At 39.0% G+C, this 20,668-nt stretch overlaps 1 protein-coding gene and 1 long non-coding RNA gene across 2 annotated transcripts in view; both read left to right on the top strand.

The window, feature by feature from the left end:
- Window positions 1-20,668, top strand: part of LOC148155824 (uncharacterized) — a 426,895-nt gene that overhangs the window by 130,514 nt on the left and 275,713 nt on the right. The window lies entirely within an intron of this gene.
- The window catches only part of LOC106930580 (leucine-rich repeat and fibronectin type III domain-containing protein 1-like protein), a 63,690-nt gene that overhangs the window by 31,111 nt on the left and 11,911 nt on the right, over window positions 1-20,668 (top strand). The window contains exon 7 of the mRNA XM_088012098.1: window positions 16,380-17,026. Coding sequence (XP_087868224.1) covers window positions 16,380-17,026 — 647 coding nt within the window. The remainder of the gene's footprint in view (window positions 1-16,379; window positions 17,027-20,668) is intronic.

The following is a 20,668-nucleotide window of genomic DNA, read 5'->3' as shown; positions in this document are numbered from 1 at the left end:
CTATACATACAGGTGCTGGTCATAAAATTAGAATATTGTGATAAAGTTCATTATTTTCCATAATGTCATGATAAAAATTAAATTGTCATATATTTTAGATTCATTGCACACCAACTGAAATATTTCAGGTCTTTTATTGTTTTAATTTTGATGATTTTGGCAAACAGCTCATGAAAACCCAAAATCCTTGTCTCAAAAAATTAGAATATTATGAAAAGGTTCTCTGAACGAGCAATAAAAATAATCATCTGAATCAACAAAGTAACTCTAAACACCTGAAAAAGATTCCTGAGGCCTTTAAAAACTCCCAGCCTGGTTCATTACTCAAAACCGCAATCATGGGTCAGACTGCTGACCTGACTGCTGTCCAGAAGGCCATCACTGACATCCTCAAGCAAGAGGGTGAGAAACGGAAAGAAATTTCTGAACGAATCGGCTGTTTGCAGAGTGTTATATCAAGGCACCTCAGTGGGAAGTCAGTAGGAAGGAAAAAGTGTGGCAGAAAACGCTGCACAACGAGAAGAGGTGACCGGACCCTGAGGAAGATTGTGGAGAAGGGCCGATTCCAGACCAAATTAAATTTTCATCTCCATAAAACTTTTCAGCAGATGGAAGCATGAAGTGCTCCAAAATCTTCTGATAGCTGCTGCATTGATCCTGCCCTTGATAAAACACAGTGGACCAACACCAGCAGCTGACATGGCACCCAGACCATCACTGACTGTGGGTACTTGACACTGGACTTCTGGCATTTTGGCATTTCCTTCTCCCCAGTCTTCCTCCAGAGTCTGGCACTTTGATTTCCGAATGACATGCAAAGTTTGCTTTCATCCGAAAAAAGTACTTTGGACCACTGAACAACAGTGGTCCAAAGTGCTGCTTCTCTGTAGCCCAGGTCAGGCGCTTCTGCTGCTGTTTCTGGTTCAAAAGTGGCTTGACCTTTGACCTGGGGAATGCGGCACCTGTAGCCCATTTCCTGCACACGCCTGTGCACAGTGGCTCTGGATGTTTCTACTCCAGACTCAGTCCACTGCTTCCCCCAAGGTCTGGAATCGGCCCTTCTCCACAATCTTCCTCAGGGTCCGGTCACCTCTTCTCGTTGTGTAGCGTTTTCTGCCACACTTTTTCCTTCCTACTGACTTCCCACTGAGGTGCCTTGATATAACACTCTGCAAACAGCCGATTCGTTCAGAAATTTCTTTCTGTTTCTCACCCTCTTGCTTGAGGATGTCAGTGATGGCCTTCTGGACAGCAGTCAGGTCAGCAGTCTGACCCATGATTGCGGTTTTGAGTAATGAACCAGGCTGGGAGTTTTTAAAGGCCTCAGGAATCTTTTTCAGGTGTTTAGAGTTACTTTGTTGATTCAGATGATTATTTTTATTGCTCGTTCAGAGAACCTTTTCATAATATTCTAATTTTTTGAGACAAGGATTTTGGGTTTTCATGAGCTGTTTGCCAAAATCATCAAAATTAAAACAATAAAAGACCTGAAATATTTCAGTTGGTGTGCAATGAATCTAAAATATATGACAATTTAATTTTTATCATGACATTATGGAAAATAATGAACTTTATCACAATATTCTAATTTTATGACCAGCACCTGTATATATATATATATATATATATATATATATATATATATATATATATATATATATATATATATATATATATATATATATATATATATATATATATATATATATATATTTATCTTTAATGATATGTAGTTACCGATATCTGTCTACTCCTTCTACGGGCCACATTGGATAGACATTTATTATTCAGGCAAGTATATGTTGAAAAAATCTGGATTCTTTAATTACTTGATAAGGGTAAGATTTTCCCACTATTGGTATTCAAGCTGTTGTCCAGATGCAGCTTGACACAAATGGAGGATCTGGACCTCGCAGACGAGATCAAAAGTGGCACCGTCCTCAAACAAAGCTCATGCATCGCTCCAAAAAGGCATAAGCGACCAACCTAAGAAGAACCAGGGAGGAAATATTTGTTAAGATGGCAGAACAATGGATGAATAAATTGTTCAGAAAATGCTTATTTTTTTCTGTTTATTATGTGTACATATAATTTTCCTCAGATGAAATGTCTCTAAGAGCCTGTAGGCAGCCTTGCTTCCTCACATCTTTTCTTAGATCTGCACAAAAATTGCCTACTTGGATGAGATCAGGGCCACTCCAAAACATTGACTTTGTTATCCTTAAGCCACTTTGTAATTAATCTGGTTGTATGCTTTGGCTCATTTTTCATATGGAAAACCCATTTGCTGCCACGGTAATACTCCCAGCTGAATGTCTTGAGATGTTGCCCCTGCAAAACTTTCCTTCCCCATGGTCTTATTTACTTTGCGAAGTACACTGTGGTGCTGATAATTTCAAGCCTTTATTTTGTCAGACGATTTTCCACTTGCATGCAAAAAAACATGTCATTTAAAATTATCATTAGATTACACTACATTATTACATTAGATCAGTAATAAACATTTTTAGTACATAAGAGCTGAGTTTGATAGAAGGCATCGTATTTAGCTGCTTAAAGATTATTTTCCTGAGGTACTTTTAATCTGACGGACACGCTTCGTTGGAGCACATATTCCGATGTATCAAATATGACCGTGGACGACCATGAATTCTGACGTCTCTCCATGGTGGGAAGATATGTGGAGAGCTCATTTCCCGGAGAGAGATCAATAAAACATCAACTGTGCGGTGAAAGACCTTCTGCAATGCACAGTCTTAGAGTGTGGTCACCGTGTACATCAATCCATCAACTCTACCAGCTTTTTTTCTGCAGAGAGTCAGAGTCTATCCAAGTCTTCACACAGCAAGAGATACTGGAAAACCTTGGGCAGATTGCTAATGCATCACAAGACAAGCCTGCAGACCAAAACCTAAGGCTAACTTGGTATCGCTACTTTATCGTCTGTTTGAACTGTAAAAATGTACAGATAGTAAAAGAAAAATGACAGAAAGAGGACAAGAAATAGAAAGAAAGACCATGCAATAATTGTGTTACCCACCTTGCCACATACCGTGTAGCGTTTATTTGGCACAACAAAACACAGTGTGTTTGAGTCAATCAAATATCTGGCATAGAAATTGACAGAGCCACAAAAGGAAGTACAAGAAAGAAGCATAATTTCATCAGACTCAACATGAACACATATTTAGCTCAGGGTAATGTGTCCAAATCGAGAGCTTTGACTCTGTAAATTACTTTTGTACTATGAGACAAAGGAAATGTCTGTCCTTAGTTTCACTGTGACGGTAACAAATTCTGTACTGTTCATCTGTCATGTTTTAGGTCAAAACCGATTACTTTTATAATTATCTTTTGCAGAGCATGTAGTAAGTAGCAGGACCATGTAATAAGTAGCAAACTAACAAATTATATGTATATAGAGTAACTATTATTTCTAGTAAAAATAGGGGATTAACAATTTTCTTTTGACTTGATCATCATTTCCCTCTGACCTGTAGTTTAACAAGTGTGGTTGCAAAACTATGTTTTTTTATTATTATTATTATTTATAAAATCTATGTTTGGTTAATTATTTTGAGAGAAAAGTATTAGATTTAATCTTTCAAAATATAGTAGAAGTACCTGTCCAACAGTTTGCATTAGGAAAGGTTGCAGACAGCTTTTGGAGCTTATATGTAAAATACAGGTGACCTACTTATAACTGTGCCCAAATGCCATTTGTAGAGCCCATCCATGTTCCTGTGCCACCACTGGCTGTAATAAATGTACTAGAAAGCTACATTGTGCATCCAAATGACAGCTTGGCCCCCAAGGTCTTTTCCACATCAAGCAGATGGATGTCACTTCCAGCCTGTCTGCCATAAGAAGGAAGCTATTGCCACTCCAGAACTGATGCCGTATCTGTGGATTACCTCGCAATGAATTCATTAAAACTCTTCTAACATGCTCTTAATAATGATAATGAGGTTTATAATCACCATTTTTGGTATTATGGAGCTTTTAGATCTATTTTCAGTGCAGCATTTTAAGCAGTAAAATTGGGCTCCTGGGACTTCTGGGTGAAAGAAGTGCAGACAGAATAGGAGTTTAAATTTGAACCCCGTTAGACAAAAATCAAGACATCAGAATATGTGCTTTTTTTTTTTTTTTTTTTACATTTTAAATGCAAAACAGTTGGAGGGTGATTTGTTGTTATAGTAAAAGCCACGAATAATGACACTGAGGCCTTTGTTTCCTGCAGACTATGCACATTTCAAATGCCAAATCTCCACTTTAAATGTCCATGCTCAGTGAACAAAGAACCTTGCTTATTGCTGCAACTGTTCACATTTTATGGGAGCCATTTCGGGGTAGCAACCTGGAACCTACAGTATATTTATTATTTAATGACTGAACACAATAGGTTGAGGAAGGGGGAAGGGAAGTGTAATATTTTCTTTTGTCTTGCCATTATATTTCACACCAGGCATGCGCAATGCTCCTGTTAAACTTTGCAGCTATGCCGGGCGATTTTAAAGGGAGGGAGAGGCATATTATGTATTTTCCAGGAACAAAGGGTAACTATGTTGCCTTCAATTATAAAAGAAAACACAGTGCATTTGTAACAATAATCTCCACTTTACCTCAGAGGTAAAGGGCGCTTCACCACAGAACAAATTGCGACTGCTTGTTGGTCAGTTGCTGACAAACAAATTGGACCGATTGACAGGTGGCGTCATGTCAATAGCTGCTACTGCTAGTCTGGAGGAGCTGTGTGTGGAAGGCGCAAGGGAGAGGCGCCATGTGGGGGAGAAAGTAGGCTTGAGTCTGCAACTACAAGGAGGTGCTTTATGTAAATAGGGAGCACGTTGTGAGAGCAATGACTGCCACAGGAGATGCAAGGTTTCCTGAAACATGCATGAAAGAATCACAGCAGCACTTCAGTTACGTTGTGATGAGGGAGAAACATTATAACATGATATAAAGCTCAAACCGTTCCCTACACCCCAGCCTTCCTTAACATTTAGCTTTGAATATTTTTTCTATCTTTCAGCAACAGGAGAACTGTCCCCTCTGAATGAAACGTAATGTTCAGATCAAAAACAAATCAGTATCACAGTTTTCAGGCATACCGTGCGTGATTTGTAAGATTTATTTCTGACACTTGCGTGTAGTTATACTTATTTGAAATTTACGAACACAGACAGCAGATAATGCTGCAAATTAGTCTGTGTTCTGCACCCCATGATTAAAGTGGCAATAAGAGAAGCAGCTCTACGTCCACCGCACCTGTTGGGAATCCTGCTGAGCTCTCCTGCCAGCTGGAAACTCGTCCAGGCTGCTTCGGCAGCACATCCCAGGTCTGCGGTCTGCGGCGGATAGTTCTCTCAGTCATCCGTGGACGGCGTACATTCAGATAGATGTATACGGAGGCTTGGCACTCCCTCCTGATGCCAAACAACATAATCTGGCTCCTCTGAATGGGGAGGAGTGAGCTTAACTCTAAAACCGGCTGGACGGTCTTGATCCCACAGTGTCATGGGTAACAATTGCGGTTAACAGGTGGATGAAATCTGCTTAGCTGACAAAGCTGCATGTATTCAAGGTGACAAATTCATTAATTTACGGTCCCGGTCACAGTCCCTTACCATGGTTTAGTAGTGTGTCTGAATGTGTGTCCTCTTTCTGAAAGGAAGCCCGAGCATTAACAATTATATTGAATTAAATTATTTGGAAATTGCACCAAAAAAGGTGGCAGTAGCTCCAGCTATGCTGATTTTTTAAGATTCTGGACAGTGGATCAATGTTGAAACAAATTAAAAGTCTATTTAGTGTATAGCTTTCTGTAAAGTCAAGGTAGGACAGACGATTGAACAAAGGTACAAGATGGTAGAAACATTTTGAAAATGATTTAAAAAAAAAAAAACAATTACCACATACATGGAAGAACTACTTAAAACTCTACAAAGATGAGGAGGAAAAGCCGTTTGAAACGTTTGATTTTTAACCATTACTGAACAAATTCTGAGAAGGCAGTATGAATAAGCCTTTTACTCCCTCTCCAACATCTTACCAGATAACATGTTGAGTTGCCCACTCAAAATATATCTGTAAAAAAAAATTGCTTTTGTGTAACCATTTTGTTGGAAATATTTTTCAAGGCAATTTCAAGCCTGTTTTCTGAAACTTTGTTCTGTCAAAGAACATATAAATACAGTGACCACTTCAAACAAGCCTGTAGAAACGAACACTTCTTACAAATAAGTAACTTATCTATAATGTTCTAAGAATTTTTGAGTCTGAAAGACTCCAAAAAGGTTTTTGAAAACTTAATACAGAAAGATTACAGTTCCTTTTGCGGTGATCAACCACACGGCTCGTCTACCGTATTTTCCAGACTAGGTGTCGTACCTGAGTATAAGTAGCATAAGTCAAAAATGTGTCAGGAAGAGGAGTATCAGTCATATTTATTTAGAAATTGTCAAACATGAAAGGGACCTCGTCCATGCTGATGAAAGGGTCCAGTGACACTTTGTGTTCAGTTGCCCCGAATTAAATAAATATGAATCAATGGCTGACCTAGAATTAAAATCTTAATGTTTTACTTTTATTTTCAATCTCATTCCTATATAGCTCAGTCTTTCTACCTGACCAATACATGAAACTCCACAATTAGAAAACACACAAACAGGCACACACAGAAATACAGTTGTAATAGCAACAGATCTGCAGCACAACCAAACAACCAGCCTACTGACTTTACTATACTCACAAGTAGAATAAAAAAAAAAAGAAACTACCCAGACTGTCTCTAATTTACGCAAATGTCACACACTATTCATTTCTCACTGAATAGACAACCTGCTGCTTTTACGCCTCTGTGGCATAAAGTAAGGCAGTCACACCCCGCTATTGAGCAACTCATTGTGTTGAGCCATCTTACCAATTTGAAGGTGTGCTGCAACAATTACATGGTCTGTATGGAAAATGTACAGCAAAATCCTATCAGGATCTGGGCAGCCAGGTCTATCACCATGACGATGCAAAAAAAACACAGATTGGACGTGAAGTCTGGTGAGATGGCACAAAGTATCATACTGCAGCCAAGGGTGCTGACTTCAGGTGCAGTTATAGTGGGAAGTAGAACATGTCACACATCACCAATGTGTTTAGCTTACCCATAAAGGAAGATGCCCAGGACTCATTTTATGCATGGCCCTCTATTTATACCCGACCAAATTGCACCCCTCATTTAGTTTCATGAGGGTGGCAGGATTTTTGAAAGGTTTCTGACTTTGAACACCAAAGCCTTATTTTTTGCATTAGTAGACAGCCAGCTGCAGTGGAGAGCAGGGGTTGGTTTTACGGCTTAATGGCAGAACACTTTTGTGAATAGGGCTGCTATAATATTTAAATTTGTATCGTTGACATGGTATTATTGATACAATTACTTTTACTGGCTTCTTTATTGGTTACACCTGTTAAATTTGTTGTTAGCACAAAGAGCCAATCAGCCGGTTACATGGAAGCAACTGAGTGCATTTAAGCACCAATATATATGAAGTGTGACTCGTAGTTTAATCAGAGCATAGAAATCAGGAACACATGTAATTAAAATGAGTTTTAAACTATCAAAGACTGCAAAGGACTGCACTGGAATTTCATGTACAACTGTCTCCACTTTACAGAGAATGATATAAAAAAAAAGAATGAAAATGCAGCAGTAATGGAAAATGCCTCGAAGTCAGAGGCAGAATTTGGGGAAAATATTTTGAGAAGCTACAAAAGCAAAAAAAAAAAAAAAAAAAAAAAAAATCATGTTATTGAAGAAAGGAAACTCAGGCTACAGTTAGCATAGGCTCACCGGAATTGATGAAAAACAAATTACAAGCGCTGCTTGTTCCAAGCAGTTTTGATTTCAGTTGAATTAATAGGAACAGAATTTGGGTAAATACAATTTTCTCTATGTTGCTTTAAATTAACATTTCGGGCTTGTTGTGGTGATGGTGTGGAGGACATTCTATCTTTCTTTGGGCCCCTGAGCAGTGCTAAATGCCACAGTCTGAATATTGTTGCCAACCAGGTCTATTCCTTTATAACCATCAGTGTTCCCTTCATCTGATGGTCACTTCTTCCACTCAGAGCATTTCAAACTGGTTTCAATACAGAGGAGCACATTTTTGTTTTACACCAGGAGATGAAATCAAGGATATGACAAATCTGCTACTGTATGATGTTAGCATGTCAATATAAACTCAAATCTCAGGAACGTTTCTGACACCTCGATAAACTTGTTGGATATAAAGTTAAAGCCGTTTTGAAGGCAGAATGGGTCAAAACTAAGTCCTGTTTAACCCAAGAGCTTTCCTTCTTAGTTGCAATAATAACGATGTAATCACTGGATGTAAAGATGTTCAAGGTCGTGAAGTTGCATTATTTTAGATGTTTTTCAGAGAGATGTTGTTGCAGCTTCGCCAAATAAGAGCTTAGAGGGAAGCTTTGATGTCTTTCTGTAGACTTGAATATGTTTCGCTGTATCTGCTCTGAGCTGTGAGAAAATGTTTATCAAGATAATGAGCTCCCAAAACTACCTTTTAAATATGTATGGTGCACTGATTTTTGAATAACACTGTAAATGACTGAAAGTCATGTTGCAATGGAGTATGACAAGGCAAATTATCTAGTTGTGTAGAGTTATGCCTTCAGGAGAGAGATACTTACAAGGGCTAAAGACAAGAGACTGGAAAGGACTGGCGAGATACGACAAAATTATACACCATGAGATCATGATAACAGTGAATGAGAAGGGTCGTGTCACAGGTGTAGCCAATCAGAGTGACCCCAAATCTACTGACTCAGATTCTCAGGGAAGGTGCATCTCAGGAAGTGGCTCATCTCTTCAGAAAGGTTAACATGACGGGGCATGAAGCGCCTGAGCTTCAGAAGGAAAACTCCACACAGAATGATTAACAGTGTTGCAGGTGTGTCTATTACTGAAGCTCATGACATCAAACCTCACCTCCTGACTTGTAAATTACCTAATGACTGCTCTGTTCTTCCTAAAAATTGCATACACGGACACTATTTGGATTGACGTTTTTATGTTGTATTGCGTAATTATTTTTAAAGAAGAGTTAGTTTTAAAGAGTAGTCACTTCAATCACACGCGCTTGAATATCGTTTTTCAATGATTCAGCGTTTATTGCAAGTCAGCAAGTAACTTAACGTTTATTCGTGTTGAGCTCACTTTTTTTATTGCAGCATATCCACAAAAAAATGGACCTGGTGTGCGTGCCGCTGGAGCTGTTCTGTCAAACCTTTGCCCTTCTCGTCTCTGGACCACCTGCTCTGGTGGAATAATTGGCACATTAAACTATTTAAAAACACCCAGGGCACATTCTCATCAATATGCACGGGGCGTTTTTGCTTAGATCAACAGTCACAGCTCAAATCTCAGGATGTGACTCTGTGACAGTGTGTGTGGAAGTGAAGGAGTGAGTGTTTGTGTACTGTTGTATGCATTCTAGCTGCTTGAGGCCTGATTGATGGACAGAAAACAAAACATCTTGCTGTCAGTCAAGCCAGTAAAATTCAGACATAAAAAACGTCAGGCTCAAGGAAGCGCACTCATGGGAGTGCGTGTGTGTGTGTGTGTGTGTGTGTGTGTGTGTGTATGTGTGGCCTTGTATTTGATGCAGCTTAAGGGTAATTTTTCCAGACTGATACTATTTAGTGAGGGCTGCCTGCTCCTTATTGGGCCCAACAGATTTCTGGTGGCCCTGTTGACTATTTGCAACAAAAAGTGTTTGATGGTTCTGTGGTCACGCCCCGATATCTTCAGAATTTCAAGAGTTTAGTCATTTTTTTTTTTTTTTTTTTCAATTTTCAGAGTCACTTAAACCTAAAGACAAGAAGCTGCCTAAAAACTATGCTAGGGTGTTGACCTCCATAGGTCACATCCTCTCTCATTACACAGACTTGTTATTGTTAAATCCTTTATGCATTCAGGTTTATCCAGCTTGGAATTAGAAAATATGCATAAAAAAGATTAAATGGCCCAAAATACTGACTTCATTTACAATAGTGCACACAGTGTATATTTGCAGGGTATGGAAATAGCAGCTGCACTCAAAACGGGGGCATTCTCTCCCTCTTGAATGCACATACATGCAGCAGTCAGCAGTTTCTTTACTGTTTAGAGCAAGTGAACCAGGGCCTCTAATGCAGTATTTCCCAACTCTGGTTCTCAAGACACACTGCCCTACATGTTTTAGCCATTTCTCTGCTCCAGCACCCGATATCAATTGATAATGATGGTTAATAGGCTTATGTTCAACTGCAAACATCTGAATCAGTTGTGGTAAAGTAAGGAAACATCTATATCATGCAGGGCAGTGGGCCTTGAGGACCAGGGTCACCTGTCACTGTTCTAGCCTAAGATGAGACAACAATACAATACTTAAATAATAAAATAAATTAAAAATATATGATGTCACATGATTCCTACTGTAACAACAAGAAGAATTATAACATCACACAAGGAAGACAGCTACATTGTACACAGACACAGCTTGTGACTGTCACAAATGATATCATTTTCATATTTAACATATTTCAATGTGACAGCCCTATAAACTCCACCGTCTTCTTTTGAGAATTGTTTAACTTGAATACCCAGCGACTTGCTATTTATGTTCAGCATAAACCCAACATGGTAAGGGCTCAGTTGACCCGTACAGTGAAAGCAGGACAGCCAATTAAAACTAAAACAAAAAAAAGTGTAGTCTTATCAGCCTGGCTCACAAGGGTGCGTGGGAATTCTTGCATGTTATAACTAAAGGGCAACAGCTTTGGGCTCCAAGAGCTTCCTGGGAGAGTCTCACACTCTGCAATTTGTGTCACATGAGCACAAGCATGGAACACTCCAGCAGACTTCAGAATGTACAAATTTCTCTATACGGTGCAATAAATGTCATGTTTTAAACCGTATGGTTCAGGATCAGTAGTTATAGTGTAGTCCTATTTCTGCATAAATATTTGCTGAACTGCATAAAATGTCAAAATGTGGCCTTCTGAAAGACCGACTTGTGTTCAGATACAGTGACTATAAAAAGTGACTGGGAATAGTCCTTTTCAAGTTCAGCCACAAATTCACTATGATTTTCAGGTCTTGACTTTGACTGGGCCGCTCAAGAACATCCACCTTGTTATGTTGAGACCATTTCTGTGTAGCTTTAGCTGGATGCTTCAATTTGTTGTCTTGTTGGAAAATAAATGTTCTCCAGCAATATCTTCCAGATATTAACACACTTTTCTACAGAATTTTCTGACATTTTCCTGCATTTATTTTATTTTCTAACTTTGCATCCCTTTCAGGGCCTGCTGCAAAGAGGCATACCCACAACATGATTCTGCCATCACTGTTCTTCAAAGTGGGGGTCAGATTGGGAAAGTTGTGTTTGTGGTGATGTGTCCGCCAAATACAACGTCTTGTCTGATGGCCAAAAATCTTCATTTTGGTCTCATCAGAGCAGAAAACGTTCTTTTACTTGACCATGGAGTCTTTGTATGAGTCTTCTTCAACACTGGTGTAAATCTAAATCTACATTTAGGCTCATTTTTCCATGCATTACTTGTTGTCTGCAGCCTCTAGATTCTGAAGCTTGTGAGGATGACCTGATCTAGGCAGATTTACTCATGGTCCATATTTCCTTTTCTTGATGGTGGATTTAACAGATCTCCAGAGGATATTCTGTGCATTAGAGATCTTTTTTTTTTGTTTCCATCCCGTGACTTATACTTCTCAGTATCCTCTTCTCTGATTTGCTGGAGTTTTCTTTAGTGTCCATGCTGCAATGATAGACAGGAATACTTATTAAGCATTAAATTGATCTTCCAGACACGAGTGTCTTTATTCGACAGTCACTTGAGACGCAATCACTGCATTTAGGTGATTTCCATCCCACTACTTGTGAGACTATCACTGATTAGTTGGTCCTCTGTTGAATTAGATCATTTAAAGGGGTGAACATTTATGCAATCGTATTACATATTTTTGTCATTTGTAAAAATCAGTTTTGACTTTTGACAATATAGTGGAAGAATTGTCTGACACTTTTGTAAAAGCAGCAAAAGGGTAAAATGTCCAAGTTGGTGAATACGTTTTATGCCCACTGTATTCTACTCTCATTTTTTGTAAAGAAATGTAGATAGTTGACTCATAGCCTAGCTAATTAGATAACTACAGTAAATTATACTAAATAATATTACCCTAATGTCACCGTATTAGGAGCATTGACATTCTAAAAGCTAACCTGCCATTAGAATGTCCTAAATTTTACAGACTGATCATCCATTGCAAACCATGCAAGGAGGAGAAAAGGGGCTCTGGAACAGTTTTAGTGAGCGACGAATATGCAGCGATGGGGCCATTACTAGGGCTGTTCTGTATTCTGGATGATGCATGTGCTGTGACAGATTGCTCCATGTCACAGCCCATGGGGAAGCTGTGTTGCTCCCCAGTTCCAACTGACCACAGTGAAATCTCATTGGGCTCTCTGTGGGGATTATAAAGAGTCTCCCGATGCTGCGCTGGAGTTTGCATTATTGAGTTTCATTAACACCAGGAATAAACAGCAAATTGTTAAGAGGACAACGTAGTATACTGCTGAACCGCTTGCTGAACTTGAGCCTGTATTTGTTTAATAGTCTTAAGGGAACCCAAAAAATGAATTAAATATTTAAATTTCAAAATGATCATTATTTACAAATAGTTATTTCAAATGCCTTCTGTTTTAATTGTCCCCGTTACTTGCACATTTCTTTATAAATGATCACTGTCCTATTTTGCTTGTTAGGCATTCTTTGCTCATTTATTTTCTTTACTTTATGAATAAATAGCGAATACCACAGGCGAACTGCGGCGAAAAACAATTAATTTACAACGTAGCTCACCACCATCTGCAGATGAATGGGTTGAATGTAGTGTAAAGCAACTATGCAAGTACATACACAGACTATGTACCATTTCACTCGGGTGTCCTAGTTCAAGTCTACTCTGCTTCCCCAGAATCAGAACCAAACATGGAGAAGCACCAGTATTTGTTATGTTCTTGTAACCAAAAAAACCTTCAAAAATGCTAAAAACTCAGAGATCCTTTAAATCAGGGATGTCCAACGTCGGTCCTTAAGGGCTGGTATTCTGCCTGGTTTAATTTGCTCCCTGGTTCAACAAACCTGGATTAAACGACGGCTCGTGAGCAGACCTCTGCACAACATTGACATGCTGAAGAGGTAGTAACTACCACCAGTATGTATAATAAATTTTCTCTCTTACGAACCCACGAAGCAGACTGTGGACTTTTAAAGTAACAGAAGTGACATTTAAATTTCTACCTCTTATTTCAGAGGATTACCTCCAAAGTGTTATGGTTTTTCTCTGACATTTACTGATGTACTGTATGCTTTCAAATAAGCTTACACTCAGGCTCATTTTTCCATGCATTACTTTTATTTGAACCTCATTAACATAAACAGCTCTCCAGTCACTTTCGAAGCAAGCCCAGAAGTTGGTTTTGTAACAAATATTGAAACTCACTCCCATCTCCATGGAAATTTAATTATAATCTGTCACGACTTTTACATAATGTGTTTTGAGTCAGACTGTTCAGCTCCTGAGGGCACCTTTACACACCTCGCCTTGCATTGTGAGAAACAAAGAAAGAGTCTTCACAACATCGCAACCTTCAAGTTTAATCAAAAATGAAATTGTCAAAGAATTAAAAGAAGCACAGCAGTTTGGAGATTTCAGATGAGAATTGATTTGTTGGACTTCACCACAGGATAGTGGCTTATATTTAGCTGAAATCCTCTAAAAATATATTTTCATCAAACATTATAGGGAAAACCACAATTTCCCAGATCTGGGAATGCAAATAGAGGTGTTTTTTTCTTCTTCTGCTTCTTCTGTTCTTATTTCCTTATCACATCTGAGAATTCCTGCCCAAATCTGCTATCACATCATCTTGTTGCCCTCCAGCAAGAAATAGCGAAGATTTTCTGGCCCAATTTTGATCAGGAAATAAGTGTAGGGATTTTTTCACATCAGTTCACAACCACACAAGGTCACACACACACACACACAGAAAAACACACAAAGCTTTCTGCCAAGGTGTACTTCCTGGATTGCGGTTTGGTGCCATCGCTACTCTTGGCACTGAGACTGGGCCAGGCAATTCCACGCTGCCCACAGGCTTTCGCAAACACAAACATAAACGCACTCACTGACTTCCCATCCAATGTTTTCTGCTCTGTACTATGTTGTAAAAGGCCGTCTGTCTCTGCTGAGAGGGGAAAATAAATGTACAGCACGATCATGAGAAAGACAGTAAAGAAGATTTATGTCACTATGAGGAACATGCGACTGATGCGTAAGGGAAATGTAACGGTGACATATGGGTGTTTGACACTTCTCCTAGTTATTCTGTATGTAACAGCCCCCACCCCACCAGAAGAAATGTAGATAAAATGAGTATGAAGGCAAAAGGTACGCACAACAAAGAAAAGAAAAAAGCACTGCTATACATTATCATGGTGATTTCTCTGGCGGATTACACCAGCAAAAATGTTCAATAAAATTGGATCTGAACTGTTTACTTCCTGGGACGCAGAGGAAAACGTTAACAAAGGGAAGAATCGGGATGGTTTAATCAAACACTGATTGTTTCTGCAGTCGTGAGGGTTAGATTTTTGCAAGTGTTTGACAGATCACAGAATGATGAATTCCAGCTCTGTGGGGAAATAAGGCCAGTGCGGTGGCTGTTGTGCCTCAGGCAGCAGTGCATGAAACATCTAATGACACTTTACGCATCTTTCATATTTTATCACAGATAATAAAACCATAACTTCTTTAAACATCTGATGTCTTAAGGTTCTTATTTTAATAGCCCTGGCTTATCAAGCTCATCGGCGTAATGCAGCAGCAAATAGACGGGAAGTACCATTGAACAACCAAAATGGTTGAAGTAGTTGATGTATATGCTTTTATACATACATATTTCTTATTGAATATATTAATAGTCGTATTAAATGTCATATCTTGGGACACTATTTAGACATTGCAGGAGTTTAACAGTTACAGAAATATGTACACTTGCACTTGAATTTGCAAAAAGACTTAATCTCTTTGTATCCAAGTTACCCTTTTATTTATTTATTTAGTTTGCTTTTAAGACTCCTAAATCCATGAGCTTTCATCTTTGGCCCTAACAAAACAAAAACAATTGAAATACCCTTAGGCAAATAAGACTAGGGCTAAAAATGAGGGGTAGCGGTGATATGGGTTTCAGTCTGAATCATGGCAATAGCTTCAACAGGTCAGAAATGCCTTTGCTACCAGCCACCTTCTGCTGGCTCAGATGCAGTTAAGCAGATTAGCCTCAACAATAAAACTAACTGCTCATCGTGTAGGTGTTCTTCACGCTGCCAAAAGAGCTCTGACTCATCAGAGCATGCTCAAATACTAAGTGGAGGTGTCCTCTGGTGTCTGCTAACCGGACATTACAAAGCATTCCTTTGGGTATTATGGGTTGCTTTTGTTTGTGTAGTTTGCTTCCCATTCAGCTTCATCTAGCAGTGCAATGGTTCCCAAACCTGAACCTCATGTATCCCTGCCCTTCATATTTTACACGTGACTCTGTTCCAGCACACCTGATTCGAATAATTGCATGACCTCCTCCAAATGCTGCAGAAGCCTGTTAATCACCCACTCATTAAGGTCAAGTGTTTGGAAGCAAGGAGACATCGAAAACATCTAGAACTTGAGGACTAGGTTTGGGAAGCACTGATATAGAGTGTTTGGAGATTTTCTTTTTTTTTTTTTTTTTAACCATTACTAAGCAGCATTTGCAGAGCCCATTACTACCATGTGGGGTGATTTCAGGGAGTTAGTCATTTAATGAGATGACAAGAGTCAAAGATACGTCAATGCAAATGCTCTTGGCTTTTTCAGCACTACATTTTTTTATAACAAGATGGTAATTACTTGTCTAAGGTTTAAATTCTAAGCTTCATCAATATAAACTGAGCTGTTTGTTTACCTAAAACAAGCACTGCAGTATTGATGTTACATGCATGTATATATATATATTTTTGTAAATTAATGATTAATGATTTGGTCGTATGGAAATGCAATTCAAACTTAATAACCCAACACATTTGTTTAATTTACATTAGTTGTAAATAAATGCTCATTTTATTTTCCTGCTGTCTTTAATATGACGTGAACGTGCAAAGCGTCTATTTGTAGATGCAGCGTTTTAAACATTCTTCTTCCCTACAGCATGTATGATGGTTCAATCATCTCACTGACATCATCTTTCTGCCTTTGTCTTCTGCAGGATGATTCCGTCCACCACCAATGATTTTCTTGTCCGGGACCTTGCTGCAGGACGCAGCTACGATCTCTGTGTCCTGGCTGTGTTTGATGACATCATCACATCGCTGACTGCAACGCGACCTTTGGGCTGCCTCTCATTCACTACAGACACTGAGTTCAGTCAGTGTCAAGCACTTCATAGCCACTTCTTGGGTGGCACTATGATCATCATCATTGGAGGAATTATAGTTGCGTCTGTGCTGGTTTTCATTATTATTTTAATGATCCGATACAAGGTTTACAGTCATCAAGGCACTGGCCATGGGAAAGCAACCATTGCAGGGACAGCGCCAAGGCCACAAAGCAACGGACAAGGAGGCAGCCAGGTTCAAGTCCTTCCTCACTCTGCCTCAAAGATGACAGACAGTCAGGACGAACAGGTGCTGCTGCCATCTAGGGCTATGTCACCTAGCAACACTACGAAAGACACTGTGGCATTGGTCGAGGAGGAGAGAAGCGAACAGTGCGTCATGGCAAAGACGGACTCCTTGGCTAATGAGGAGTTGCTCTCCCCAACCAAGGCCCGCTTCTCTTCCAGGGTTTCCGTTGAGATGAAAATCAGACCACCATCTGTCACCAAAGATCCCTCATCTCCCATGGAACTAGCAGGTAGTAGAACCATGGAAAGACAGAAAGATAAAACTAAATAGACATAGAAAGTACCAGCCAGCAGAGCATAGAAGAAAGTGCTTTAAAGGAGTGGAAGAAAAAAAATGAAGTTGACAGAGTAAAGGTGGGTGGGAAAATACAAAGAGGGGACACAAATAACATCAAACAGAGAGCGATGTGGGAAGACAAATAGACAATGTGCAATTCAGAGAGTGAAATTGAGCAAGATAATAACAGAGCAAAACGCGAGAAACTGGGTGAGTGTGTGCGAGAATGGAAATGAGAGACACACTTCTTGTGCACGTGGTAAATATGAGACAGAAGGTGAGACGACCTTTTGTCTTTAGTGCTACAGTCGGATCTCAAGTCCTACTTAACACATTCTCTTTGAAATACCGCTCTATGCAAGAAAGATTAACTTTAACACTTATAGTTAATCTCATTACAGAAAAAGATCCATTATGAGTCTTCTCCAAGCTTTGTGGTCTCTGTTTTGCTAACTTGCTTTCTGGATTTTGTTATATATCCTTAAGCTGCTACATGCATCACATTGTTGAATTTACTTCACTTACCCAAGTTACATATATGTGATAATGTGATGTTTTTCCCACAGGCATTACTTGGCAGTTTGTCAGACAATACTAATACTATAGTCAGATGAAGCAGAAATTACTGATTGAGTCTGAAAGAAAGAGGGACAAAAGCAAAAGTCAGCCTTTCAGACAACACATTTTAGGACAGGACTTAAATGCTTTCGGACTGTCTCTATGTGATTGTCCAAAGAAAATAGGAGCTAAAATCAGCCTTCCTTGGTCACATCTCCAAGCCAACACACATGGTAGTGACAACAGGTACACTTGTTCAGTTGTTTCCAAACACAAATGGGAAAACAGCCACTCTCAGAGCAGCAACTCAACACATTTGTTCACCAGAATTTGGCAAAGACAACCTGCTGAAGTTCAGACCTGACATAGAGAGACGACTTAAGTGACATTAAACATGCATGGTAGTTTGAATATTACAAAATGCTGATCCACTGAGATTTACATGCACAATCTCTCAGGAGGGTTTCTACACGATTGGTCCGACAAAGTCAAATTATCCAGTAAGTTGCAAATGTGTTGGCCAGGAGTCTTTATCAATGCCAAAGATCAGAAAATGATGCTCACCAAAAACTACAGAATAACAGGCTTGACCAACACTGACGGGTCTCAGTCTCTGATTATTGTTGCTGACCGTGGTCACAATTTAACAACCATAATCTTACCACTGTGACTATTTTCTAGTCAGTAAGGCCAGACAGGACAGGGTAATGCACCATGTCATAAAACTGAGCTCACAATGAACATGGCAAATAAATCCAGAGTTTCCAAAGTCCAATTCAGTAGAGAACCTCTGAGATCTTTTGGAACAGAACATTTATATTATGGACATTAAACTAACAAATCTGCATACAAAAATAATTTAGACAGACCAATTAACCTAACAGTCATGTTTTTGGACTGTGGAAGGAAGCCAGAGTACCTGGAGAGAACCCACACATGCACAGGGAGAACATGCGAACTCCATGCAGAAAGACCCCGGGCTGGGAATCTAACCCAGAATCTTCTTGCTGCAAGGCAACAGCTCTACCAATTGCACCACTGTGCAGCCCCTTGGTCATAGTACCAAAAGAGTTAAATCAAAATAAAGCAATCTAAAGCTATCAGGATTTTCTTTCATGTGACGTTGCAAAAACTTATAAACCTTCAGACAATACCCTAGTCATGACCCCTTTTACTTCTATCAGTCTTCCATGTGTACTTTAGCCATTCTCAATTGAGTAACTGGGTTGCTAGGATTTGAAAATAGGTTTGTAAAAATTACTAGGATCCAATTCTGCTTTTGAAGACCGGTGTCCTTCATGTCTTGCAAGTGTCCCTGGGCTCGGCTAGTTTCAATAATCTAAATAGGATATACTGGAAAATTAAATTGAATATAATGTATTTTGAATATTCTCTTTTTTGTAAACTTTCAGAATTAGCTTGCTTTGGGAATTGTTCAACTTTTCAGGAAACCAGATACAGTTGAATATAACGGTAACTTGACAGCATTTAAAAGAAAACAGTTTGTTTTGGACATGTATTGCAAAAATGGAAACCACAAAAACCTTCAGTTAAATTACACAGCACTGTTTGTCAGAGTTTGTATCTACTGATTTATAATTGAAATTCTGAGATAAAAAAATGTAACTAGAAAAATACACAAAAGATTCATATGACCTTAGACAGTGGGACCATGATAGATAAAGAAAACATGCCTCTCTGGCACCTATAAATGTGCTATTACCACAAACAAATTGAAGATGGTTCAGTTATTGTGGATGTCAACACAATACTCAGAATAATACCGATTCAGTCTGCTCTTCACTCATAAAAGCTTGATACACACAAAGTGATATAGTTCATGTTTTTATTTCTGGTAATTTACTGTTACTGAAAAACAAAATTTTATATTACAAAAAAAATAAGATGAATAAGGGTGACTTTTAATAAATAAATGTTGTGCTTTGACCATGTTGTGGCATGTGTAATAATGTGGAAGACAGTTGACAATTGTTTAGCAGTCATTGACAACCACCACAAAAAGAACAAGACGCAAAACATAGTCGCTAAAGGCAGTGGTCATTCACAGAGTTCTGCATCCAAGTTTATTACTGAAAGTTGAGTGGAAGGAAAAAATGTTGCTGAAAAAGTGCAGTTTACAGCAGGAATAGCCTCAACCTTAAGAGAACTGTGAAAGAAAGAACTATTAAGAGTTTGGTGGAGATTCACAATCCAGGTTATAGGCTATAACTGTTGCATTTTTTTAAGGCAATCCTGAATCAGAAACAGCATCAGACAAACAGCAAATCATGACCATAATGCAATTTTTTTTCTGTAGCAGACAACATTCTGAACTAACAGTTACTTATGTAATAATTTAATTGCAAGCAAAAACTGTTGGATGTAGCCTTTGTGTTACGTAATCAGGCCCACTTCCCTTGATTCTCACTGCTCAAGTGACCTCATATACTCTCAAAGTTCACTTGAAATGCTAACGAGTGTTATAATAACATAAATCCACATGAGCGTGTGAAATCTTTTTGGGGGCATATGCTCTGCGTACTAAACCTACACCAGAGCATTTCTCCCTCAACTCTAATCCTCTCAGGAAAGCGGGGGGTTTAATAGGATGAATAAATGGAGACACCTTTTCACATGAGTGGCTTAAACAGCTGAGTTGAAATACTTTATCAGTTGTTGATATGTCATTCAATTGGCCTCTGTGAATGAGTTTATGAGAGACGATACTGAGCCTCGAGGTGATAGCGGCAGGAGAACAAGAGATATGTGCGGCACGAAGAAGCTTAGCCCCAGGGTTCAGGGAAAGGTTTCACTGCTATGAATTTTGCTGATTTTGCAGTAGTTCCGCTGTATATAACTCAATTAAATCCACTCAACGCAGTTGGTAAGCGTCATAGAAAGGTGGAATTACAAACATGTTTGACTCCCTCAGGTGTCAAAGAGACTACAGTGGAGAGTAAATGACATTAAGGGTGATTATGTACAAACACCAAAAACGCAATTGTTGCTCAGAGACTGAAGGCAAAAATAAAGTTGC

Source organism: Poecilia mexicana, unplaced genomic scaffold, assembly GCF_051168715.1.
Source record: "Poecilia mexicana isolate PSO_F unplaced genomic scaffold, ASM5116871v1 scaffold_13, whole genome shotgun sequence".
Classification (NCBI taxonomy): domain Eukaryota; kingdom Metazoa; phylum Chordata; class Actinopteri; order Cyprinodontiformes; family Poeciliidae; genus Poecilia; species Poecilia mexicana.
The sequence above is the reverse complement of the archived record's forward strand: the minus strand, read 5'-3'. Positions and strand labels throughout refer to the sequence as shown.